The 26516-nt window shown below is 37.4% G+C and overlaps 2 protein-coding genes and 4 long non-coding RNA genes across 12 annotated transcripts; 4 read left to right on the plus strand and 2 right to left on the minus strand.

The window, feature by feature from the left end:
• Positions 1-831: 831 nt before the first annotated feature.
• Positions 832-3316, plus strand: LOC135170756 (uncharacterized). Its single transcript, XR_010300428.1, has 2 exons — positions 832-2970; positions 3050-3316. It is a non-coding gene; the product is annotated as an uncharacterized LOC135170756 (long non-coding RNA).
• LOC135170757 (uncharacterized) lies at positions 3252-4178 on the minus strand. The gene is made up of 2 exons (XR_010300429.1): positions 3633-4178; positions 3252-3451 (listed from the first exon to the last, which is right to left on the minus strand). It is a non-coding gene; the product is annotated as an uncharacterized LOC135170757 (long non-coding RNA).
• Positions 4179-6695: 2517 nt separating this feature from the next.
• On the plus strand, positions 6696-8968 carry LOC135171150 (decapping and exoribonuclease protein-like). 5 transcript variants are annotated; one of them, XM_064137508.1, is made up of 5 exons: positions 6696-7164; positions 7382-7605; positions 7765-8132; positions 8237-8487; positions 8591-8968. In XM_064137508.1, the coding sequence occupies exons 1-4, from the start codon at positions 6857-6859 to the stop codon at positions 8438-8440; spliced, it is 1104 nt and encodes a 367-aa protein (XP_063993578.1). In that variant the 5' UTR covers positions 6696-6856; the 3' UTR covers positions 8441-8487; positions 8591-8968. The 5 variants fall into 5 exon arrangements, with proteins under 5 accessions (XP_063993578.1, XP_063993579.1, XP_063993580.1 ...); XM_064137509.1 differs by having other exon boundaries at positions 8809-8968; XM_064137510.1 differs by having other exon boundaries at positions 8837-8968.
• A 683-nt stretch (positions 8969-9651) lies between these two features.
• Positions 9652-14272, plus strand: LOC135171149 (RNA-binding protein 28-like). The gene is made up of 3 exons (XM_064137506.1): positions 9652-9808; positions 10242-10387; positions 11698-14272. Exons 1-3 carry the CDS (start codon positions 9790-9792, stop codon positions 13765-13767), a joined length of 2235 nt encoding a protein of 744 aa, XP_063993576.1. The 5' UTR covers positions 9652-9789; the 3' UTR covers positions 13768-14272.
• Positions 14273-18463: 4191 nt separating this feature from the next.
• On the minus strand, positions 18464-23970 carry LOC135171152 (uncharacterized). Of its 3 annotated transcripts, XR_010300499.1 has the most exons (4): positions 21846-23970; positions 21509-21631; positions 20306-20618; positions 18732-20089 (listed from the first exon to the last, which is right to left on the minus strand). It is a non-coding gene; the product is annotated as an uncharacterized LOC135171152 (long non-coding RNA). The 3 variants fall into 3 exon arrangements; XR_010300500.1 differs by having other exon boundaries at positions 18464-20089; positions 20306-21628; XR_010300498.1 differs by having other exon boundaries at positions 18465-20089; positions 20306-21631.
• On the plus strand, positions 23685-26017 carry LOC135171153 (uncharacterized). The gene is made up of 3 exons (XR_010300501.1): positions 23685-23781; positions 23867-24036; positions 24328-26017. It is a non-coding gene; the product is annotated as an uncharacterized LOC135171153 (long non-coding RNA).
• Positions 26018-26516: the final 499 nt, after the last annotated feature.

The following is a 26516-nucleotide window of genomic DNA, read 5'->3' on the forward strand; positions in this document are numbered from 1 at the left end:
GTATATGAATTTCTTCTGTGGACATCAGTAGTTGTTCCTTTTTTTCACGGGCATGTTACAAGTAGTGACGTTGAGGGCCATTTTGCTGATTTGAAAAAGAGAATTTTGAAGAATTTCTCAGGATTACTACGGGTAGATTAATTTCTCAGGGTGATGTTTAATGACCACACAGCTAGAGCTACAATGCTCAATTCAGATCTTACACAGTTCATTGAGGTCCATGGCTCTTGCCCGAGTCCCCTGCCCAAGGGCTGTGGTAACTCAATAAGTACTCGGCTGTCTGAAATTCGAATAAACAAAGCTGAGTCCCTGCAAGGAGAAGAAATGATCCTACAACAGAGAAAGCAAATGGTTCCAGCAAAGAAATCCAATTCATCGTCATCTAAAACCCCAAGTGAGACTTGCAGTAACAACTGACATAAGACAATGTGCCCCAATGTCACAGGATTCTACTTCCAACCTCGACCAGACATTGAGTACCGCAATGAGCTGAATAACGTCAATATCACAAAACATCTTCTTTCTAATGGAAATGCCATAAGAAGCCACCCGTTGATAAGAGGGAAATATTATTCTCTCAAGAATACTTGTGCGTGAAATTAATTAAACTTCCCGCGCACTTCTCAAGCTAAAGAATTAACTTCGCTTGAAAGAAATAAAACGACTAATATTGAAAGAACTGTCACATAGATTAAATTTATTTATCTTAATGTTATTATAAAACGAACACAATATTACACAATAAAGTTTGCATGTGGAATACGGTATGATTCTATTTTTTAATAATTTTCTCAATATTTAGCTTTAACTGAAAATGGAGTGACCTGGATGTATAAAAATTCTGATGGTGATGTTTCAAGTTCACTTGGTGGAGTTCAACTGATTTTGGTAGTTTCAATCTTGTCTCGTTTTTGGGGGTGTTGGGCAAAGGAAAAAGGTAGGTCATAAAAATGTAGGTTTGTGTTGGAGAAGGTATCGGCAACCTTCTCTAGCAAAATGGGAAAATTTAGAGTCATAAAGCCCGGCTAGCAAGGGATTAGGTGGCAGAGTACTGAGAGAGTGTTTTTTTATTATCAAGAGCTATGGATGGGGGCTGAAATATGGAATTGTTAAAATGAGGAATTTTCTGAACAAAGGCTCCATGGGGTTTTCCCCAACAGATGTCAAGAAAGATGTTTTTTCTCCATCCGATCATCCGAGTCACTCAACGATAAAAAATGTATAAACAAACTCATCCTTTTTCGTGATTGAAGCACGAAACAATACTTGTCCCTTTGATTCCATTATACAAATATTGCTTAGTGCTGCAATGGATGATGAAAACTATTCGGTGACGTTGAAATCTTCAGAGAACAAAACTATGCAGTTTGTTATCAACTTAATGCAAACAGGGACATACAAACGCATTTACGATGCAAGAGTGAGCTTATTGACCAGCGTCTTCCCTGAACTGATCCACGAACATCTGGGTGATTCAGGCCTGAATTCCTATTCACTGGATATTTTTGGCAATGTAACTACAACATGGGAACGGTGTTTTTACACAGAGCCTTCAGCTCATCTCACGTTTGACTGTCGTCAATGTGGTGAATACATGAAACGGAGATACAGCTTGTCTGTCAATCACCGTATCATTGGCGAGATAGGATTCCAAGCTCTAACTCAATGTGAAAACTTTAATGAGCCTGGTACCTATCATTGTATCAATGAATCCTGTGATGAGTTTTGTACGGTAAACATTGATTATCAATCCCAAGTGTTTGTGGAATTGGATATTCGACTAAATGTTACTCACAAAACGGGATTAGAATGTAAATTATCTGATTTACCAACGATTATTGAGTTGAAGTCCCAGAAATATCGATTGGTTGGAATCATTGAACACAAACATCATCACTACAAGGCCTATTGTTATCGTGGAATGACTCACTGGGAAATACACGATGATTGTAGAGCCAAAATCGACCGATGTGATAAGAACAAGAAGATAGAACCTCATGCTGCAGTTTACGTTCATTTCAATGCTCCTAAGCGAAAAATATTTCCACCAGCGATGAGTGAACAAAATGAAGAAGGAACAATACCAGTAACGGAGATGAACAACGTTAAGAGAATCCGAACAGAACAAGTGATATCTATGGACAAGTGTAACGAACGGACATTGATAAAAAGAGAAACAAATAGGGAAGTTTTGGACGATTCAGACACTATATCTCATGATAATTGGCGAGGCAAAGAAGCAAAAGAAATTGTAATAGATCATTCATTACCATTTGAGAGTGACACAGCTGATAGCAGTCAATCTCTTGTTGAAGAAACCATATATTTACTACAAAAAGGAGAATCTCAAAGTGGAATAATCGTTAATAATACCATTATTAACATTGTCAAATCCTCCGCTTTTGATGCAGTGATCAACTTACTGTGGTGTACTCTGCGAAACAATCCCGATTACGCTGCTTTAATCAACAATTCAGAAGGAAATGAGACATTCGAATTAATCAATAGTCTTCTTTCCAATCAATTTCACGATCTCATCTACAGGAGCAGGGCGCAAATATTGTTATCTCTTTGTGACACTGACGTACGTTATTCTACTGAGAAAATGTGGTATGACATTCCAATATTAGAAATCGAAGTATGTGGTACACCAGCCGATGTTTGAAGGAATTGTCTTTTTAATGAACCGAGCCAATGGAAAAAGTATGATTGTACATGTGGGAGCTATATCCAACCCATTTCGATCTTGGAGCCGAATATTCCTAAATCATTGATCACATTAAACAAGTTACTTTTACCTCTGGAGTTTCATAAAGTTTTAAAAAAGGTGCAATGTCGCCGACCTCTTTGAAGCAGCAGATGCAATGTACAGACAACACCCAATTTCCATCTATTCATTCATTTGAAGCGATCAACTAAGTGTTTGCTGGGGAATGAATTTAAAATGATTGAAATGGGCGATCAGTTTCAGTGAGTATTACTTTACATCAATTACATTCAAATATTATTCCTTTGGTTTCTAGTGTACAATTATTCAATATTGTTGCAGAATTGCTGGGGTCATCAGTGCATTTCATGACCGATACGTGGCCTTTTGTTTAGTGAATGGAAAGTGGTGGTTGTACGACAACCAGCAGCCAAACATCCAAATGACATCAGATGTAGAATTCGTTGAACTGGTTGGATTAGTTTATATTTTAAAAAGTGCAATGAGTTGCTAAGCATGTTAAAAAAAATATCAATTACCAAAGTTATTCTATCAAAGATGAATATTTATTTGTTTTTCAATAAAAAAATATAATGATTACAAAATTTATTCAAGTCTTATCTTTTAAATAAAGAAAAATTCTCAACTAGTTTACTACTGGGAAAGATCTTCAGCAAAATTCATCAACTATGAATCCTCTCGAGCTCTCCAGATGCAAAATGATCACAAGACTTGACATATAATCTGTAAGAAATAGGCAGCATGTGAAAATAATTATCCATTCGTCGATCAGCCACTTCACAGTTTTCTGATATCAAGCAATATTGCAATTTTATACTACAAATGAAAATCAAAGTCTAAAAATGACGGAAAAATTAGGACGTCAATGAAAAATAATTGGTAATGAACAAGTATACAGGCTTACCGTTGATCCTTTTTTAGTGGCTTTTCGAATAATCCATTTCATTCAATCGGTTGCCATGCAAACTGGTTATGAATTAAATACACATTATAGAAAATTAGAAGCATCGAAATGTGAATAACATCCTGCTACGCATAAAAATGGCAGCAGCAATCAGCTGTTGGATGCAATATGGCGACCTCCCTACTCCGCCGCCGCTGAGCTCAGTAACCTCAAAATGATTTTTAATCAATAATTCATAATTAGTGTTTTGTAGGGGATTGATGATCATCTATCAATCACCTGCAAACGATTCTCGATCGTTTGAGCGGTCATTCAACATTCTAGGGCTAAATTAAAAAAAAAAAGATGATAACTTCCGTAGAAATATTTCATTTTTTTGAAAAACTCATTTAAAAAAAACGATGATCGATCAAACAATAATTCTTATCTATCATAGACCTGCAAAGGACCTTCAAACGATTGGGCATGAGCGGAATAATTGATTACAATAATAAGTTGATAACTTCTCGGAGCTAAAACGGACCCCGATTTTTTCCCCACCATTAAGGTATGATTCAGGGAGGTAATCTCAAACTTTGATGTCGCCGACAAGAAAACAGGGGACAAGTACCTCCGGAAGCCGTGCGCGGCGCTGTACACCGTCTTCTCCTCATGCGCGTTTCGTCCCCACCACTCGACAATTTCTACGGTGGAGCGTTCAAATCTCGGCGAAGGCGCTCAATTTTTTTTTGCAATTTCTCCCAAAAACTGGTTGACATGCAAATCGGAAAATTATAAAGAAAAACATGGATAGGGAAAAGATGAATGGTAATTTTTTAAAGAATCCATTCATCACTTCATACATTCTACGTGAAAAACGTAAACCGATAACTGTCCCAGGTCCCACGATGAGTTTTTACAATTCCCAACTGAACACGATTTCACCATTTTCACAGATTCGATTCGCACACGGTCTGTAAATCGATTCCTACATGTCTCGATAGGATAAACCAATGGGTAATCGCGAATTGTAAACAAATCTCCCCACACTCCAACACCCCTTCGTGAAAAAACATTTTGGTTTATGGGTGAATCAATGAATTTACTTACATTATTTTGAATATTACTAGTATCCCATTATTCGTAATCAATAAAAAAAAATAGATTATTCTATATTTCTTTATGAAATAGTTCACTAATTCGCGGGAATGAGTGGGAAAATCATGGGGAAAGAGATAGGAACTTAAACAAAAAATAACACTGGTTCTTATTATTTTTGTGTTTTTCTTTTATTTTCTTCTTTGTAAAGAATTTTTTTATATTTTTCTGTACTCTTTAAAATCATTTTGCATTTTAAGAAATAATCTCTGCGCCGAACAGCTTAGAAGAGTGGGGATGACCAGGAGTTAAGGGGAAGGTGAAAGTGACCGCCGCGCGCCCTCGTGGCGCTTGCGAGACCTTGTCCCCTGTTTTTCACTTGAGATTACCTGGCTGAATCATACCTTACCCACCATCCCCCAACCTACTGCCATCTACTGGTCCATCGAAATTCACGGTAGTGTTATCCAAAGAGGATAGACCAAAGTAGAGGCTCAGTTCTGGGGGTTTGACTGACGCCAGTTTCTCCACGTTACCGACACGATTTCACCCCCGAGGAGACGGGGCGCCACGAGTCCTACTGGGGTATCTGCATATCGGCCAAGCGGGGGGGGCTCCGTTCGTACTTGTTCAACTGTACAAATAATCAACTGTACACAGAATTTTCAGACGATGAGAGCACCACTGTGCAGGGATTCAACTGTCGAGAGAAAAAGCTAGGCTGTACATGTGGACCCAGCGCCACATGTACAGCCTAGCTTTTTAGAATTTTAGAATTTTCAAACGGTGCTCTCACCGTTTGAAAATTCTGTGTACAGTTGATCATTTGTACAGTTGAACAAGTACGAACGGAGCCCCCCCGCTTGGCCGATATGCAGATACCCCAGTAGGACTCGTGGCGCCCCGTCTCCTCGGGGGTGAAATCGTGTCGGTAACGTGGAGAAACTGGCGTCAGTCAAACCCCCAGAACTGAGCCTCTACTTTGGTCTATCCTCTTTGGTGTTATCTACCGTGGATCTCTCAAAAAAGGGTCTACCACCCCTTCTGAGTCATCGAGCCTGACTCGTAAGAGAGGTCTAATGGGGCCCCATAAAAAAACGACCCTCGAAATTAATCCGCTTACTACTGTCGATATACTGTCGATCTTTCTACTTTGCCACTGTCGACAGTGCCAGGACAGTGGGTCAGCAATTTTTGTCGACAGTGACAAGGCAGCAAGTCGGATTTTGGCTAGCTGGGATCAATGACCTGTCTGTCCGCTATTTACTCGATATCACCTTTTTTAACTGAACAGATGTTTTTATAAAAAATTCGGGATAACCCTCCTTAAATCGAAAATTCACGAGTTGGATAGAACTTCTTTTGGCAAACGAATTCCAATAATGATTGACGATAAAAATGATTGGCAATAGATGAAAATTAACGTAGTATGAATAACGCGGCACGCGTAGCGCATGTGCTCGTGCGCATGCGCACTCGTCCCTCAGAATAATATTCTTTAATTAATTAATAGCCCATAAATGATGATTGATAGACTAATGACAATGGACTATATATGACCTGGAAACAATTTTCAATCTAATGACGAGGTTACTTTTGACCTTCAATCGAAAAATCAAAAATGGGGTGCTAACTTTTGCTTGAAAAAGTTTTTAATTAATAAAAAAATAAATATTGACTATCAAAGCGAATTGATCAAATATCAATGGTCTTCAATGGACCTTCAATGGGCCCGAATGGAGAAACTGATCAATTTTTACCTACGTGGAATTAACTACCTGAGGCCTCCTCACGCTTCTAAGCTGTTCGGCGCTGTCGAGATTATTTTTTTAAATGCAAAATGATTTTAAAAAGTACGGAAAAATATAAAAAAATTTTTTACAAGGAAAAACATAACGCTCCACCGCAGAAATTGCCGAGTGGAGGGGACGAAACTAGCATGAGGGGAAGTCGGCGTACAGCACCGCGCACGGCTTCCCCAGGTACTTGTCCCCTGTTTTAGTCTCGGCGACATCAAAGGTTGACAATACCTCCCTGTATCATCATACCTTACAGATTGCTACTGAGGAATCGTAAAACAAATAAACCACCTTTGTTCCTAAGATTGTTGACCTTCATCGGTATAAAACAGTGACTGAATAATAAAAATGGATTATTCACGTCGGCAGAACATTTTTTGCGTCAGACGGTCTTGGGAGAGTGATTTTCCGGCATTCAAGAAGCCAGATGTCATTGGATATTGGAGTGTTGATGGATCAAGAGCGATGTGTTATGATGCATCGCGTCTACAGTATTATGCCCCTCCACAAATGAAAAATGTCAGCTTTGATTTGAATCGAGGGATTGAAATGGTTCGTAGAAAGCCCGAGGATCTTGATGAAAGGATTAATCATATACTTGAATGGATCAAATGGAATTATCGGAAAATTCAGGCAACTCCAGAGTCTAAAAGATGGTCATTATGCTAATTATTTTGACCATCCAAATTTCAGTCGATGTAATTGCTTCGACATTATATTGTATAACCCATGGTATTCAACTAATAACTTTTTACCATTGAACTAACAATTTTTCATCCTATTTACATCCAAAAACCAAAGGATTGACCACACAACTTGTTATATATTTTATTTATTTAATTCGTTTCATTTTTGTTTTCTTCATACTTACAGGCTTCAGCCAAATTTCATTTGTTACCGTGGCTTGCTTACAAAAATCATGAAAACAATTTATGAGAATCGAGAAGGCTGGATAATTTGTGCTTCAAAATGGAGAGGTAATATTTATCTCTGCGCTTTCGATACCGAAGAGGATAAGGTGGCCAAAGCCAATGAAACACCTAAGCAAAAACAAATGTCATCATGGGGATTCAAATTCGAACATTATATTCTGGCAGGTAATTTCAATGACTCTTCATTGTATTAGCAAAAGACAAGATTTTGCGGAAAAATTCAATGTGTGAATATTTATTCTCCGAGGTCATGCACAATCTCATTTCATTTATGTGACAATGGAAAGAGCACATTTTGTTTGAACACGTATCCTTTTGTCAAAGATACACCAGGTGGTTCACCAGATGCTTCCCGACCGGTCAATGAGTGTGAGGAGTTTTGTTGCGTATTCCAAACTAAACTAAGGCAACATACGTTACTTTACGGAGCTGAGATGGATGGGGTATGCTCGAATGAAAAACTGGAAGAGCCCCTGCCACTTGAGGGATTGAAATTCATCGAATTGAAGACCAGTAGAATCATCGAGAATGATCGTCAGTTAATGTCATGGAAGAAATATAAACTCTTAAGATGGTGGTGTCAGAGTTTTCTCGTTGGAATTCAGAACATCATGTGTGGATTCAGAGACGACGCCGGAGTGGTCAGAGAATTACAAAATTACAACATTTCCGATTTTGCACGTGATTGCAAGGTATTGCCTGATACAATAATTGGATTCACATCCACTTAGTCCTGCAATTGTTATAAACCCTAGTGAAATTATACTTTAATAATTTTCTTGTTTTCATACTCTAGAGGTATTGGAAAGCTTCCTCAGCGATGAACTTCTGTGAGCAGTTTTTACGCTATGTTGCCAGTACTGTGATGAACGATTGTGACCGAACAATTTATAAATTTGAAAGAGTTCCTGGTGGTGATATTGTTATGACTGAACTCCCTCCAACATCAGATTATGCATTTTTACCACCTTGGTATATGGCTATTCCTAGGGGAAAATAAAAACGCATGGAAGAAGATGTTTAAGCATTTTTTATATTTCTTTACAGGTGAATATTTACGGTTAATCGAATTTTAAAGCTAAAGCCTTACATAGAATAATTGGCGATTTGTGATACTTTTATAATGTGTAACAGTTGTAAATACTATCAGCAGTTTTCCAGAGGCAATTTAGTTCAGCTGAATCAATCAGTCCATTGGAAGATATGCCTTCGGATAAGTGCAAAGTTTTATTTACTATTGTGAGTCATTCATATTTGCCCAATGAATAGTCAATTATTCAAAACGGGTCGTTTATTTTTTTTCATCAATATCATCCTTCAAATTCGAGCACAAAGATATATTTCAAGTTAAAGTGATCGTATAAATAGAGTGAGTTTTGAAAACGCTACCCCAAAGGTCACCTGGGTAATCTTCACACCGGAATTCTAATACTTAGTATAATACCACAATGAAGGAAGACCGATGAAAACTATGGTGCCATCAATGCTCCCGAAGTGTCAATTCGATTTCGTTAACAATTTTTTATCTGTGAAAAAAAGAAGTTGACAGTAAATAAATTTAATAATTTCATTGACATGGTTTTTATGTATAATGTGAGTTATTAAATTATTTTCCTCTTGGAAAGTTTTAGATTTCTTCCTGTACAACAAGAGAATGAACAATGGAAGCCACATGTGTTGAAGATGTAAACCAGAAAACCTTTAAAATAAGCAGTACTCAAATTTCACGACTTGGGACCGTGACCGTTGACTTGACTTTTGTCTTCCAGTTTTAGTTTTACAAAGAACAGCCTTTATCCAGAGTTTTTGAGGGTAATAAATTAGATTAAAACTCAACAACTTGAGATTTATGTTTTCGTGCAATGGTTTTCCTCACGACAGTCAATTTATTCATCCCTTGTTCATTGTTTATCATTATGGTGGTTCTTTTTGATTTTTCCCAAAATTTTGTTTCGGCATTGAAATTTCATCTTGAAATAATAATTCAAAAGTCGCGGATTAAAATGGCTGATTAATAGCGCCATCTACTCTATTCACCCCCAGGACATCACATGGTAGATTTCAGATTATGAATCCAGTTTGTAATTTACCTTCTCTTTTTGAATTTGCCCGCTCGCTGCCGCAAAGCTGATCTTCATGAAAGGCATATGAAAGTGTCATGGCGGCGCACATGTTCGTGCGCTGCCATGACACTTTCCTGTCCTGCCACCATAACCCATTTCAGTCAATACTTTTTCCAAGAGAATAAGGAACATGTGAAGAATTGTGTTGAACATTGAGTGGATATTATTTGTTGCTAAAAATTACAATTAACTGTAACTATTGTAAAAATTTTAATCCGAAATTTTAATGATGAAGACGTTTAATCGTACGTATACTTAATTGTTGACGAATTTTCTGAAGGTTTCCTCTTTGCTCAACCTTAGAGTGATCATCTAATATCATGCATTTTGTGAATGAACAATATTTAATTATCGATGGCTTATTTTTATTACGCCCATGAAAAATTCTGTTAAGATTTATGTAAAGAGCGTGGCCATATTTGACTCCTGAAACGGTTTCATATAATTGAACCCATTTAAAATGAAATTTACTGGTGATTTTGAGGTTAAACAGAGAACGTACTTTGAAATCCCATAACATGCTATGGTTTTTATTACTTGATTTATTGTTATATTTCTTTCCAGGAATATGATATGTAGTTTGGTAATTTTAATCGTAATTTTCCGCCGTTCAACTGATCATTAAAGATATATTATCAATCATTTCGTTATGGCTAATAGGATTTATGATAATTCTAGGACCTCGGCAGGATACGAAAAAGCTTTCGTGGGTGTACAGAAATAAGAAACGGCAGAAACGAACACAAGCTCGGACTAATAACGAGGGAAATACTCAAGTGCAGAATAACAAGGCTAGAATTATCGTCCGAAATCTGTCATTCGAGGTAACTTGTTAATTTTCCTTCTCACTGACTCTTCGTATAATTTATGTAAGGCGCTCTAAATGGACCCAATAAAGGGTAATCCTTGTCTGATTGTACATGCATGCTCTTTTTTCAAAATGTATTTATCTAACAATGACCACTGATTTTTCTGACCATTTTTTGGTGAATTAATCATAGGGAACTCACTGTCTCATTATCAACCTCAGTTCTTCTTTCTCTCTGGATTGTATTTCAGTCTAATTAATCCATTATTCTAGGGGGCGAACTTATATCTTTGTAAAAATATTATCATCAAAATATTACCGAAAAAAATACTACCTGAAACAGTGGAATAATGATGAATGTTTATGATGATAACACGTAAAAATGGCGAAATTTCCAAATTTTATCTGAAAACATGTGGATATTTCCATTGATAGAGATAGGACTCAGTGAGACGAGTATTTTGAAAAAAAAATCAAATCCTTGAAATAGTTTTTCAATTATTGAAAAAAAAACAAAATGTTCCCAAGGTGCTACATCTCAGGAACTACCCAACCGATCGGGCTGAAACGACGCATCAAATTCATGGTCAACGATAACTATCATAAGTTGAAAATTCAGATCTTTATCTACAAATGTTGCCGTATTTATGTAGAATTTTCACGACATTTATCTTCAAAATTGCAAATTTTCCAGCAAATGCGCACAGACGTGAGATAAAAAACGTCGTTTTTCCACGTTTTATAACATTCTAGAAAATTTGCAATTGAAGTTTGAGAATTGAAAAATCAGTCAAATACAACGCGTCCATTTGGGAGCAAAAATGCTCGTTCAAAATATTTCAATTTTGTTTAGCGTTTTTTCCAATCACATTTAAAATGGTCATTTCTCAGTGACAAGGAATCGAGTCTCCAACTCGAAGGGTTCACAGGGCGCAAATATGTAGTGCAGCTTCGAATAGATAAATACAATATCCCGATAACATCTGATCGCCGTATTGAAATCCTCATTGAAAAGAGGAAAAACAATACGATCATATTACAGACCTATATAAGTTTATATTTATAATACACTATGGGAAACCGTGATGCCAATGCTTTAGTTTTTGGGATTTCGAGATCGTTTGTCAGTTCGGCGACTGCTCTCGTGTCAAGTGTCAACACATCTTAGTAAAATTTAATTCAATGGCTCTTACTTCAACGTCTATATTTTTATCAACCCGGCTTTTGTTATGGAAATATGGTTTTCCATGGGAATTCGCCGCAGCTCTGAATTCAGATTATCAATTTTAAATTCACCCATTTTCAATTGTATTTTAAAATTTTCAGGTAACGGAAGATGATGTGCGAAAATTGTACGAGCCCTTTGGACAAATAGAACAAATAGATCTCCTTCGTAGACCCGATGGAAAGCCCGTGGGCTGTGGGTTCATCCAGTTCAAACGAATAGAAGATGCGTCGCGAGCTATTTTCAAAACCAATAAGACCGAGTTTTTATCACGACCGATAACTGTTACCTGGGCCATTCCCAAAGATAAATTTATCGAGAACCAGAATACAAACATTGCCGTCAAGCCGGACGGTAAATCATCGCCTGCAAAAGAGGATCCAGACGTAGGAGTTGAGAAAATAAAGAAGGAGTCGACTGCTGAATTGAAAAAACAGTGCAAACTTCGAAAGCAGCAGAAACGCTCTCGAATAATTGTTCGAAATTTACCATTCGCAGTTACTGAAGAGGATCTGAAAAATTATTTTTCGGAATACGGTAACATCACCGAGGTCAAGTTATTGACGAAATCCGATGGAAAGCGCGTTGGCTGTGGTTTTTTACAATTCGATCATGTACAAAGTGCAGCCAAAGCTATTCGCGGTTCAAATTTACGGCCCCTGATGGATCGGCTGATTGTGGTTGATTGGGCGGTACCAAAAGACCAATTTCAAAATGCTAATAAAAATGAGGTTCAGGAGAAAGATGACAAAGATGTTGCATTGATTGACGAAAATAATGACATAAAGCTGGAAGATGAACCTCTCAATGAAGAAGACGATGACGAAGAAGATGAAGCAGAAGAATCAGAGGAAGAAAACAAAATAGAGCTAGAAAAATCATTAGGAGATGAAGATGACAAAGGTCCTCGTAGAATTTCCAATGATGTGAGTGAAGGGAAAACCGTTTTCCTGAAAAATGTGCCATTTTCAGTGAACAATGACCAATTGAAGAGTTGTATGGAGCAATTCGGTCCAGTTTATTATGCCCTAGTATGTATTGATCCTTTGACCGAACACTCGAAGGGAACAGCTTTCGTTAAATTTAGAAACCTGGAGGACGCGGAGAAATGTTTGGCATCTGGTACCGAACTCCAAATCCAGGGAGAGACTCTCGATCCTCACAGAGCCATTACCAAAAAAGACGTTCTAGATTCAAAGTCTCGGGCTTCGAATCGGACAAAGGACTCGAGGAACCTTTACTTGGTGAAGGAAGGAGTGATTCTCCCAGGGAGTCATGCTGCTGCTGACGTATCTCCCGGGGACATGCAGAAACGTATCCAGATGGAGCAATGGAAGTCACAAATGTTGAGAAATCTCAACATGTTCGTATCTAGAATTCGACTGGTTGTTCATAATTTACCAGCAACGCTGGACGATGTCAAATTGAGGGAGATTTTTAGGAAGCATGCGGGAAAGAATGCGGTTATTACTGAGGCCAAGGTCATGCGAGATCTCAAAAATCCTGATCCTAACAGTGTTGGGCGTTCCAAGGAGTTTGGTTTTGTCGCCTTTACCAATCACGATGATGCTCTAAGGGCACTCAGGAGTATCAATAATAATCCTAATATTTTTTCAAAGGGTAAAAGACCGATTGTCGCCTTTTCCATTGAAAATCGTATTATGGTCAATGCCAAGCAACGAAGGGCACAAAAAAGCCGGAATAATAATCCCTTGTGGAAAGGAAAACGAAGTGGTGATTCGAGCCAGGAGACGACCGACGGTCCCCCCCTTAAACGTTCTAAAAAAATTGACAAGACAAATAATAAAAATAATTCAAAGTCTGAACGCCCGGGAAAAGCAGTAGTCAGACCTGTCGAGGATGAAAATGTCTCCGGGTTCTCTGGAACCATCAGTCGAGTTGGCGATCGGAAGCTGAGGTCGAAATTCAATTTGAAAACTCAAGCCCGGCTTCAGGCTAAGGCTCAGAACAATCAGAAGAAAGAGAGAAAGATGAAGAGGAAAATTGAGGCGCAGAAGGTCATTGAAAGGAATTCTAGGAAGGAGATAAAGCCCAAACAGGGGCCAGCAAAGTTCAGCAAGGAGGAGGCTAATCTAGATCGAATGGTCGAGAACTACAGATCTAAATTATCGAAAATTTCGAGTGACAAGATCAAGTGGTACGAAACATGAAGTTGATCAAGTGGTGATTTTGTGATTGTCGTGTATAGTTGCAGCATCGATTCTTCGAAATTCGTAACGAATGAGTTGTGATGAAAAATTCAACTCAGAATAATGACTACGATCAGTAAAGCAAAACATTTTACCCGAAGGTCGACGAATTTTTTGGGAAACAAACTCTTGAAAATTTAGTTAATGTCAAGGGACTTTGTATTTCAGGCATTTGAACCAATTGGTTCACGTGTCTATGTATATAAAAACTACAAATGATAATGATAATAATTATCATTGTGACTGGCAGTTCCACTTGTTCGGTTCTCATCCACCCCTGTTCTTTGCACTTTCCCAGATTATCGCTCTCTCCCTCGTCTCCTTCTCCTCAGCACCTTGTCATCCTCACTTTTCACGGCTGTTCGACGTCAGTGGAATTATTTTAAAAATTGCAAAAACGATTGCAAACAACAGAGGAAAATGTAACATATTTTTTGTAAAATAAGACAAAAGGAGAAACCAAGAATCATCGCATTTTTGTTTTATTTACCATCCCCTCATTTACCATGATTCTCTGCTACAATCGCTCATTTTCGCGAATTACTTAGTTTTTTGACAATCAAATGTAGATTAATACATTTTTCTCTCGATTACGCATTAGGGAATTTTAATAATATTATTTCTAGTCGGTAATGATAATTATCTCATTGATGGCCTGAAAATCACTGCCCACATTAATCTTATGGGGTTGCTAATATTACGAAATATATAGATGAAGACCCCTATAGCCTCCTTTCAATCATATCTATCTATATTTCAATGTTGAGGAAGATAAATAATTAGTATGGGTCATAGTACACAAGTGGAATAATTATCATTTTTTCAATCCTTTATTTCTGAAATCGAGTAATTCCCTGACAATTCTCACAAGGTCTGAATTGCGTCACTTATATTATTCTACAACATTATCATGATAATTATAACTTTGAGTTAACTCCTGTAATAATTATGAGCATTAAACAATTCATCAAAGTCGTTCCCTCAAGAAAATCAGAACTTTAAATTACCGAAATAATTTTCAATGGAGTTCAGTCAAGGTCACGTTTACAATACTCATCCTCTAGAGTAATATGATTATCATAATTAAAACCTAAGTCGATGCGCATCGGGAGTAATTAGACGGAATAAATACCATTTTGAAAAAATAAATACCTCTGAAGTCAATACCCGCCGCACTTGTATCGAAATATACTACTGAACAATTTTATCTTCTTTCAGCGTTAGCTTTGTTCGTCAATGTTGGCCGCAAACATAATCTCTATTTCACTCTCTTGTTTCCTTTTACCCGTTATTACCGGTCGCCAAATTTCATCGCGGTGCTACATGGTCTAAATTAGAGTGCATGTGTCAATAAGGTACGACACGAGTATACGAGTGTCGATAAGAACGTCGATTTGTCAGAGGGAGAGTCGGGATAAGAATCACGTTTGTGGCGTTAATATTTAGGATCAGTCAATTTCATTTCTTCTAATAATGCAGGAGAGATAAACCCAACGAAATTCGATTGTCCGTTTAAAGTCCCATCGACTGACTAGTTGGATCTCTTCCACTTTCAGAGGAAAATGAAAAACTCGTGTTGAGAGTCACGGACAGAAATTAGTTTTTATATCAGTAGAGGTCATTCAGCGTCACTCGCGCTGTTGTAAATTCATCGCTCCACTCCTAATGGAGATTAAGAAAAGGGATCGTCGTCCACTGGGTTAGAGTAGAATTCTCAATCGATTCGTGGTCATTTCATGTGCTCATATTGTTAATGTATTCAATTGATGTCGTGGATTTTCGATACAGTTTGACCAGCGAGGAGAAGGAAAACTCTGTGAGACGAAGGTCAATAATCAGTGAAGACGTTATTAATGCTTCTAATGTCACTTTATTATTAATAGAGTGGGACTCGTATATTTGATGGGTTAATGGGTATTACAAAAATCGAAAAAACTTAGCTTGACTCTATACCACGGCGCTCTACCCCAGACTAACCTGAGGAACAACGCTCTCGAGAATCGAGATCTACCTGAAGAGGAATAGGAGAAAATCAAATTCGCTTCTAGAGCGTTCCATGAGTGTCTCGACTCCGATTGACGACTAGATTGAGAGCAGACCCGCAACGAACCACTTCTGGAGAAAATTTTGGAAATATAAATAGAAATGAGAATGCGCGCCAAATAAAAATTGTATGATCTACAAAAATGGCGGATTTTTTCGCCGCAGTATCTCTCCACGCGGTTTTTTCTACTAACGAGGATTTAGCTTAGGAGGTTCTGTATCTTGAAGCATACTTTAGGATGAGAAACTATATTGCCACAGGAGGTGTTTGCAGATTATGAGATAATAATGTGTTTTATTTCAATCAGTTAGAATTCCTCCATGGCCTAAACCCAGAGCTGCTCAATAGTGCAAACCTGGAATTAGGGAATTTATTAACTTATACCATTGGATAATCTGTCATCCACACATCAATAAGCCTAGCACAGTAAGGCAGCAATGATGTTTTTGTCAAGGGACACTTCCTGAACCAGGAAGACCTATATCTACAGTGAATAGCAGCTCTCATCTGATGGGGTTTTTTTAGAAACCACGCCAAGTACATTGGTAGCGGCGTTTTTTTTAATATTTTTTTTTCGACCACATATCAGGCATTTTTGGCATAAACGTTGTATGCAGAGTGGTGCCTTTGTAAATAAGGCAGGGTATTTATAAAAGCTTGGCTTTTTTTTAAATTTTTAGCATTTTTTTAAATCAGTGAAGTTAACGAAACCGTCCAAAACACAACGCATTGAAACGTAGACTTGGCCATTTTTTTCAAAAATTATTTTTGATTTTTATGAAATTTTTAATATTTTGCCATATATATTTCAAGTTTTTTCACCGAAATGAATTTCTATATTAATGTTAAGAAGTTTCTAGCTAATTGTATTTTTTTGGAGGCTATACGGGAGCTGGAGTGATGATGAGTGAGCGGATGTTGGGGGTAGGATTGAAGGATGAAGGGTTGTCCAAACCGGATTTCAATCTCGAAACCCAACCACCTTTCCTTGTCAAGCTATCCACACGTCGAGTATTTTTTCCTTTTTAAAGTGTTTTCATAGGATAATTGTTGGTGTCGATACATGCCCCTGTTGGTTAGGTGTACTGATGTGTTCATGGACAGTTGGCATGTATCGGCTATGTTTAATATTTTACCAAATATATTTCAAGTTTTTTCACCTAAATGAATTTTTATACTAATATTAAGAAATCTCTAGCTAACTGTATTTTTTTTCATGAGACATATATATGTCTCGAATATTTTTACTTCCAACTTTTTATTCCTTATTCCTTAGCCTGGTAGCTTATTCTAATTTTGAGGGCAGATGTTGGTACTCCTTGGGGTTTCTTCGCATTAGGTATAGTAAGAAGATAACATTTACATAAAATAGAAAAGTAGATAAGAAGAAGACAATGGGAAAAAGGAACGTAAAGAAATTACTTCAGAGATTTTATAAGGTCCAATATATTATTTGCAAAATCATCACAAACTTCTAGTCTTCGTTGAACACATGGTTTTCCTATTTCAAATAAACAGTCTTTTTTTCTATTACATAGTTAATATTTGATATTTTCAAGCGCCTTCTGCCAGAGCTGGGATCAAAGAGGATAGACCAAAGTAGAGGCTCAGTTCTGGGGGTTTGACTGACGCCAGTTTCTCCACGTTACCGACACGATTTCACCCCCGAGGAGACGGGGCGCCACGAGTCCTACGGGGGTATCTGCATATCGGCCAAGCGGGGGGGCTCCGTTCGTACTTGTTCAACTGTACAAATGATCAACTGTACACAGAATTTTCAAACGGTGAGAGCACGGTTTGAAAATTCTAAAATTCTAAAAAGCTAGGCTGTACATGTGGCGCTGGGTCCACATGTACAGCCTAGCTTTTTCTCTCGACAGTTGAATCCCTTCACAGTGGTGCTCTTACTGTCTGAAAATTCTGTGTACAGTTGATCATTTGTACAGTTGAACAAGTACGAACGGAGCCCCCCGGCTTGGCCGATATGCAGATACCCCAGTAGGACTCGTGGCGCCCCGTCTCCTCGGGGGTGAAATCGTGTCGGTAACGTGGAGAAACTGGCGTCAGTCAAACCCCCAGAACTGAGCCTCTACTTTGGTCTATCCTCTTTGGCTGGGATGTTGAGATCGTTGTTGGCCATGTTGATACATTGAAAAAACGAAGGAGGATGCGTTCACCAACCCTTCACTGCACTGTACACTGTTGTCTAGGGTCTCTAGGTCGCCACCGTCTTACTAGCGAATGGTCAATCACGATTATGTATTACACTACAGTACACTACACTGCGCGCTGCCAACTGAGCGGCTCAAGTGTAACTCGTTAGTTGATGGACATAATAATAATAAAAACTCGAGAAATGTGCATGATAGCTCGTTGCTATGCGCATATCTTCGTTAATATTCAATAAATAAAACCGATAATTGGATTAGTGGAAAGCTGATATGCAATTTATTTTATGTAACTACGGCCACTTTTCATCTAAATTATCGCGTAAGTTTATTAACTAAGAAAAGGGGACTGGAGGTAGTGGAAGGGGAAGTTGTATGGTGTATAGATACTTGGTAGCTTTCGGCGATCTTTCGCGTATGAAACGTCTACTTGGCCGATACGCTACCGCGTATTTCGATTTATATAGTATAGGATAGTATAGGATAACTAAGGGCATAGATGGGTCATATAGCATACTCGAAGACCCGGCCACGCGTTGCTGTGGCTAAGGTTTTTGTTATATTACATTGTACTGAACTATTTAGGAGGAACGGTAGGAGAACATCAGTGAGGGTAATCACCATGCTTTTTTACCTAGATACCATTTGTAAAAAAATATGGCGACCTCCCTGACAGATTTTCTACTACCGTAGCCCTTTAGTACAATGAAATTAATATTCACGAACGAAGACGTTAAAGCTGGTATAAAAATCCACTGGATTGGGATTTGCAGGGGAAGAATTTTCAACACGATTAATTAAAATTTTCATGCAGCTGATATTAAGCCAAAATCAATACAAAAGAATTAATTTTAAAATTTATCATTATTTTTATTCAATTTTGTAACAAATGAGTATATTACCAAGTTGTTAGTAAATAACATGTAACACTTAAACTTATGAATGAGGTAGAGAGAGCAGAGAGTCTTAAATGCTTAACAATAATATTTATTATTTTGAATTATAAATACTTTTAATTTAATTTAGCACTAATCGGTGGACAATATTTTTGTTTAACCTGTCTTTAGCTAACACAAATAAATTCGACGGTTTTCAAAAGCTAAACGAATTGGATACTGTAGCCTTCTGAAGGGTATGGTAGAATCTGACGGTATCATTGGAATACGTGGCAACAGGAGCACTTTTCCTTTAAACTTCCCAGTTAAAATGGTTGCTTCACGAATATTTCCAGTGATCTTTTTGATGACGAAACGCGTACCGTTGCATAATTGAGGTGGATTCCAATTAGGTAGGAGAATAATAGGGGCACCAATCTTTAATCGAAGATTACGTGGTGGCATTCCAGGTATATCTAGTGAATTTAAAAATTCAATTGGAAAATTTACACTTTCATTTTCATCAACAACAGTATCGATTGATTTAAAAGACATCAGATCGCCTGGTAACAACTGTTATATCTGGAAGTTAATTTCGTCAACATCAACATTTGTGGCTGCCAAAATCGCTCGATGACTGAGCCAGTTGTGATTCAAGTAATTATTCTGTATATTCGGAAAAATACTTTGAATCATCTGAATCGCCAGCAAGAAGGGATAATAAAGGTTCCGGAGGAGTGGGTAGAGGTGATAGCGCAACTTTTCCTGATGTGCAGCACCCGCCGGGTGTTTCATTCGGAAATTTCAATGCCTGACAATATTGACATAGTTGATCTATTCCAACGACAGCAATTTTTGAATGTGCAGGGTAGTCAATATCTGGCGTATATTCAGAAGCAAGACGAACAAATGATGTACGTCTTAATGAGCGCCTAATCCGCTGCCTCCGGCGTTCTTGTTCTCGTGCTTTAACTATGTTTCGTTCTCGTGCCGCTTTTGTTCTCACAATAGTCTGTCGCACACGTTCGTCACGCTGTTCTTGAGATTCTTGTGCACGACTCTTTGCCGTCCTGATTCTTTGAGCTGCATTTCTTCTTGCGATTTGTTCTGCCGATAGCTGCGCTCTTTCAACACGTTTTCGTTGTGCGTCTCTGCTCCTCGCGTTGTTTAGATTAGATTTTTTCGGTGGCATATTACTGAAATAATAATTTTAACCTTTGACTATTAGATAAAAAACAGAAAAACATGGTAGTATAGGACAATGAAATGAGAAGTGCAAAATATTTTTTAATAGGGGTTAGATAAAAATAATGAAAAAAAAATTGTACAATTATTGAAAACGTGTGGGGAGCTTTGTACCATTTTCTCATGGATATATTAATTAACTTTTATAACTATGGGATAGTACTTACATGTATATATTTTAATTGAAGAGTTTTGAGCTTCACTAGTATCTTCACAATAATATGAATTTAATTTACCCTTCAGTTTAAGTAACACGTGGCCGGTGAAGCTAACACCAAAAATTTCAAAGTAAAAATAATTGAATTTCACTGTATTTCGTTTTCGTTACGTTCGTACAAAATATATTTAACTTGTACTTTAGCCTCAACAACACGTGGTGGTTATGTTATTGAATTGTAGATTATATGACACATTTGTAGGTTTCATATAGCAGCGCCATCTACTGATTCCTTACTCAATCCAGTCAATAGATATCGCCATCTGTTAAAATCTTTTGGAGTTAACAGATCAGAATATGTGTGAATGTCAAATAATAGACAAATAATTTGCAATAAAATAATATTGCGACTATAAATTAAGATGTAAGCTATGCTATCTTTTAAGTTGAATTAAACTGCACACGGTGTGCAAATTTCATTAAAATCGGTTAAGTAGTCTAAAAGTCCATCGCGGAGAAACAACGTGACACGTAATTTATATATATTAAGATTAAGAAGATAAGATAATATATAGTAGTATAGTATAAACCGTAGTATATACTAGTTTATATAGTACTAAGAGCATAGACGATTTATATAGTATAGGATAGTATAGTATCGCATAGGTTAGGTTAGGGATGGACATTTAGAGTTAAAACTTTTTCGTGGCCGATGTTAAAGCGGACATTTCGATTCGGAGAAGATGAATCATTTTTTAGTTTGAGGAAAATAGTGTTTTCCACTGAGGATTTCAACGCGTTTTCCACGTGTTTGAAGACAATTAGAATTAGAGAGGAAAAAATTCGGCTTTAACCCAGCCGTCAATCGAACCCGGACCTCCTAATATCGCGCCGGGCACTTTTACCAACTGAGCAACTGGATAGTTGGATACTATAGAAATTCACTCTCGAATTCACCAGAAACACCGCCTACCCTTCTTCAGGCATCAAATTTGAAGGTTGAAAAGACAGAACTATAGTCGGTTAATTGAATTCATAATCCAATCAATCAACGACCAATAATGAGCAATAATTAATTGAAGGTCGGTTTCACTTCTCCACTCCACTCGATTTTACATAAAAATCAGACCTCCAGGGGGCGACAGGAGGGACAAAGGGTAGTTTTATCCCAAAAATTAGACTCCTAAGACTAATTTTTACAACGAAACTTGACCTAAAAAGTGGTATTTTCATTTCATCCCAAGGGCTCGCCCTCCAGCGGTTTAATTTTTATCCAAAATTTGTTTCCGGATACTGGACCACCTGCTGCCGAGGCCTACGTCATGTGAAAAAACTACTGAAATAAAAAAATCCAAAACAAATCTTGTGAAAAAATTGCATCAAGTTGATATTGTATCACATTACGCGTTTAGAATCGTATAAGCATATGACACGAAAATTTCACTAATTCGTTGAAATTGTGTATATGCTGCGCACGCGAAATTAGTCGGATGCGCCTTAAAATAATACAGGGAATGCTGGAGTTGTATAAAATCTCAAATTTATTGTACCAGGTTCGTGATATGCACAATAGGTTAGATAGAAGCGACTACTTCTTCCTTCGAATGTTCAAATGTAACTGGTCTGGCGACTAACTTTACAAATCCATTCAGGGTCTCGCCTACTTCCTCTGGCAAGAGGGACTCATATTAAGGGTTAAATTTTCTTATGAATTTGGTTGTATGAACCAACCCAAACGAAAGTAGTTGATGGCCAGGTTATAGTATTACCACCTGACCCTTGATTTTAAATGGGACTTTATGGCATGGCCTAACTGAAGGACGTAAGCAGCCAACATTACCGGTACAACATGTCCTAGGAGATGAGCTGTGATGTCCTGAGCTTGATAGCCAGTAGATGTCACTGTATATGATTAATCTTAGTCCGCGAAATTTAAATTAATCTTCTTATTAAACTTCTTATTAATCTTCTTCTTTAAATTAATCTTCTTTAAATTAATTTCTTATATTTTTAATCAGTGTCGAAATACGCAGAAAATAAGTAGATACAATGGACAATGGACAACGCACAATGAAAACAACACCACCAGTGTGGGAAAAACCGTTACGCATAAATCTTAAGCTCTTGAGTTTAACTTTCCCATTTATTTACCCGTAAAATTCGTTGGATAAACATTTTCTCCAAACCTGAAACTTGAGAAGGAAATCATAAATCTTCGAATCAATACAGTCTAAGTCATAAAGCACCAGTTCTGTTTTTGCTCATGTTTTGATTCAACACGTGTGAGGTCTTCTTTGTCCATTGTATCGAAAGTTGAGGGCCTGAGTCCCTTGACAGAGAAAACGCGATGTCATGCATTTTCCTTTTCACCGCTTTCCTTATTCTACCCCTCTTCCCTTTTTCTGGACCAAGTTGCGTGCGCAACATTTAGACTAGTGGGAGTTGTAGGACCCAATCCTTGGAAAATTAGTTAAGTTTAGTGCAGTTCGATTTTAACTTGTTTCTGTGCCGCTTCTCTCTTCAAATAGTTAATCGCCAAATTTCACAGTCTAGTTTTGGTTGTTAGTTTCTCTGAATGTTTATTAATATTTCGAGACTCAATTTAAGATTTAAAAGTTATTGAATAAAGTGTGTGTTACGTGCTCTCCTAAGCTCTGCTGTTTGGATTGATTTTATTTGCAAAAACCTGAATCCAACTATTTCCTTTCAACGAGTTGACATCGATGGAGTCCTCATTAGAGGTTTGGCGGCTAACGATTTCCACGTTTTTAAAACTTGGCGCAAATATTCGTGAATGGCGCCACCGTCCTACTAGTGACTTGATAGGACATAACAGAGCTTTGGGATTTTACAAGTTAATGGTCTATTGCTTCAAACGCCAAAATACTGAATATATAAAATAATCACGTGCACACATACAGGGTCCTCACATTACGTAATGCGTAATAATAACTGGTGGAAAATTATAACACAGCTCTTCTGTTTATCTTCAAAAATCGCTCGACAAGGTTTATGACGTGTTTGAAAGAGTCTCCAGAAAAGGATTAATTTATGATCTGTTGTGCTTCGAACTTGAGAGCATTGTAATCCTTACCACATGCGGTATTCAAAGGAAACTCTGTCCTCTGGAGTCATAAACGTTCTCTTGATTTTTTACATTTATTTATCTACTTTTACCCCTATCCCAATAATAACCATTAAGTAATCGATGCACATCTTTAAAAAAATTAACCAAACATTAAAACGATTGAATGAATTGATGAATAGCGCCAACAGATGACGCTTTGATCAGACAATTGTGGCATATGATTGGATGCCCTACTTTGTTCATGAGAATTTGATTCGAAAAAAGTCAACTTGGCGTGACCTTACCACTAAATTTACGAGGACTAGCCGACCTTCCGAGCATCCACTGAGTGAAAAATATAATTTTGCCAACCATATTTATTTTAGATAAACAAATGTCTGGAATTTCCATTGCAAAAGGTCAGTTTTAACTTCTTGTATTGAATTATTGGGATTTCCTCAAGTACAAAATTCACTCGTTCTCCTCTGGAAATATGTTCTACAGTTTTATTGGTAGGGCCCCGAATATATAAACAAAGGGAAAAGTTTCATTACCGGTTTTCTAAGTAACATTTGACGACCAAAAGTGGCCATGGGATTAGAAACAGAAGCCTTTCTGGGGGTGGAAATGTTCTGGTCCCAAAGGCCCAAAAATAAGATTCTACCATCTTTTAGGTTAGTCTCTCTTGACAATCCGTATAGCAACGTACCTTCTGACTAAAGAAGGCTCACGAATTATTCTTAAAGAATAACCGATAGTGAATGAAAATACAACCTGAAGTGTTATTTATCTTAATCCCGTAATCCAACATCTTCTCACAAGAATATTTCATTAGCAAAATTATATTTTTCTCTCAGTGTATTTGCATTCATTCTCAGCTTTAATTCGAAGTCCTCAATAAACAACAATTCATCCCCATTGAGTTCCAAGATAATTAATTGTAATAAAGTCAATGACTCATCCAGGACGAGCATTGACAACAAAATGGAGTCTTCTGACGAAATAGCGCTTGTATCCTATCCTTATTAAACCGAAGTGTATACTGAGTCTGGAAATTCGGAAATCTCACCAAGTCGACTTTTTTCGAATCGAGTTTCCATGAGCAAAGTAGGACGTCCAATCATATGCTGGAGTTGTGTGGTCAATGCGTCGAATCTGTTGGAGTTGAGGCTATTCATATATATCGACTCGGCCTTTCACAATTTCACAATTTTTTTATTGTCATCATCTACTACTTATTACTTTTACTAAATATTGACCAATGTGATAAAATGCCAACTTTCTGCCATTTTTTATTTATTTTTTAACACATATAGTACTTAGGGGTATTAACTCCGAGTGAAACATATAATTATTGGATTGTGGACAGGGATTTACTAAACAATATCAAACGATTTGGCCATAAACTTTAATTTTTTATTTTCACACGCAGAAGATATATCTTTCTCCTATTAAATCTCCAGAAGAACTAACCTTTAGTGACCAAAATTTTCACTCTGAACCTATTTGACAAAAGGCCTTTGTTCACTCATTTATTTCTTTTCCTTCTCTGTTTCTGTTTATTAAAACTATTCTAAATATTCCGTCCCCGTTCAGCGAAAAACAATAAAATACTAACATGCACTAAACAGAGCTATAGACAGACGGTTAATTTTTGTCCACACATCCATGCACTCTAAATAATAATTTTGCCAATCATATTTTTTTTATAAACAAATATCCGAAATTTTCATTGGAAAATTTTTGTAAAATTCTCTTAACCCTTCTTAGAACGGTTAATTATTAAAATTATATTTTTCTTAGTACATTGTGGACTAATCCAATCACCGTCTTTTTACCCCAAGGGGAGGTCAGGGTAAAATGGGACATCATTCAACAATTGATTAAGGGATTAATGGTGTCTTTACGAGGCTAATTGACTGTTATAATTCCGGATCATTTTTCGTTCAATCGTAGTCCTTGGGATCTTTGAGAATCGGAAAAATTCAACAATAGCTGTAGACGTAGGGGAGCGTAGGGTAAAATGACACAGTTTTTCCAAGGATCTTTTGATAAATGGGCCAAGGGCCGATGACAGATGGTATATCACAGAGAACGTCAGGAAAGCCGGAATCTACTACAGTGGAACAGAAGATGGCTGGGACGGCACAGCGCAAGATTCTCTCGACTTTTTGGGGAGTACCTCGGGACCAAGGACGTCGCGGAGGAGGGGAAGGGGAAGGGAACGACATGGTGGGTGGTTTGCGCGTTGGCAATACGGGTGGTACTGTCAGAGGTGGGAGACAGGGCGTCTCGAAGGTCTGGAATAAAGGTAACCAGAGCTCTGGTCTCGGTTTTTTCGATGGCCTCGCCTGGGCAGTAGTTAAAAAGGACACGAAAAACCTCACACCCTTACCCTTACCCTTACCCACAATTTCATATTGATGTTCAGATTTTCTGTGATTTTGGCCGAACCTGAACAGTGAGAGGTCATTACTCTTGAAGGGATTACAGCGACTCAAAATATCGAATAACAACTTAATTTATTGTCTGTTAAAATCAACAAACTCAAAATTCAATTTCGGGATTTTAGACAAATTCGTTATAAAGACGGGGGAAAATATGTAGATCGCAACTTCAGTGCGATCGAACATCTAGAATAAGTTGAATGAGAGTGTAAATAAATCATGTGGATTTGAAGACTTTAAATAATAGATAAAAACGAAAAAAATTGGACTAAAAAATTTTGGCGAAATTAGGTTAGGCCTAACAATAGTTGACGACCCCAGTTGTCCTTGGAAATATAAAAAATAAGACGGCCACATCCTGCCGATCTGCCTGAACCTGAAAAATGAGAAGTCAATACTTTGGACAGAATTACAGCGACTCAAAATACCGAATAACAACTTAATTTATTCACATATAATACCACAAGTGCTTCAAAATTATCGAATATTTCCCGATAGACTTGTGCTTCGCACTCGTGATTTTTTAGCCTGAAAAACTTGACTCCTTCATTTGTTTGCAACGAATCTATCGGAAAATATTCTATAATTTTGAAGCTCGAGTGGTATTCAGGGGATTATTTTTCCTATCCAAATTTCGGCCAAGAGAATTGTGCCATGACATGAAAAGAGGTGTATTTGGTTAGGTGTCGTTTGTTTATCAAAATTAT

This window comes from Diachasmimorpha longicaudata, chromosome 18 (genome assembly GCF_034640455.1).
Source record: "Diachasmimorpha longicaudata isolate KC_UGA_2023 chromosome 18, iyDiaLong2, whole genome shotgun sequence".
NCBI lineage: Eukaryota > Metazoa > Arthropoda > Insecta > Hymenoptera > Braconidae > Diachasmimorpha > Diachasmimorpha longicaudata.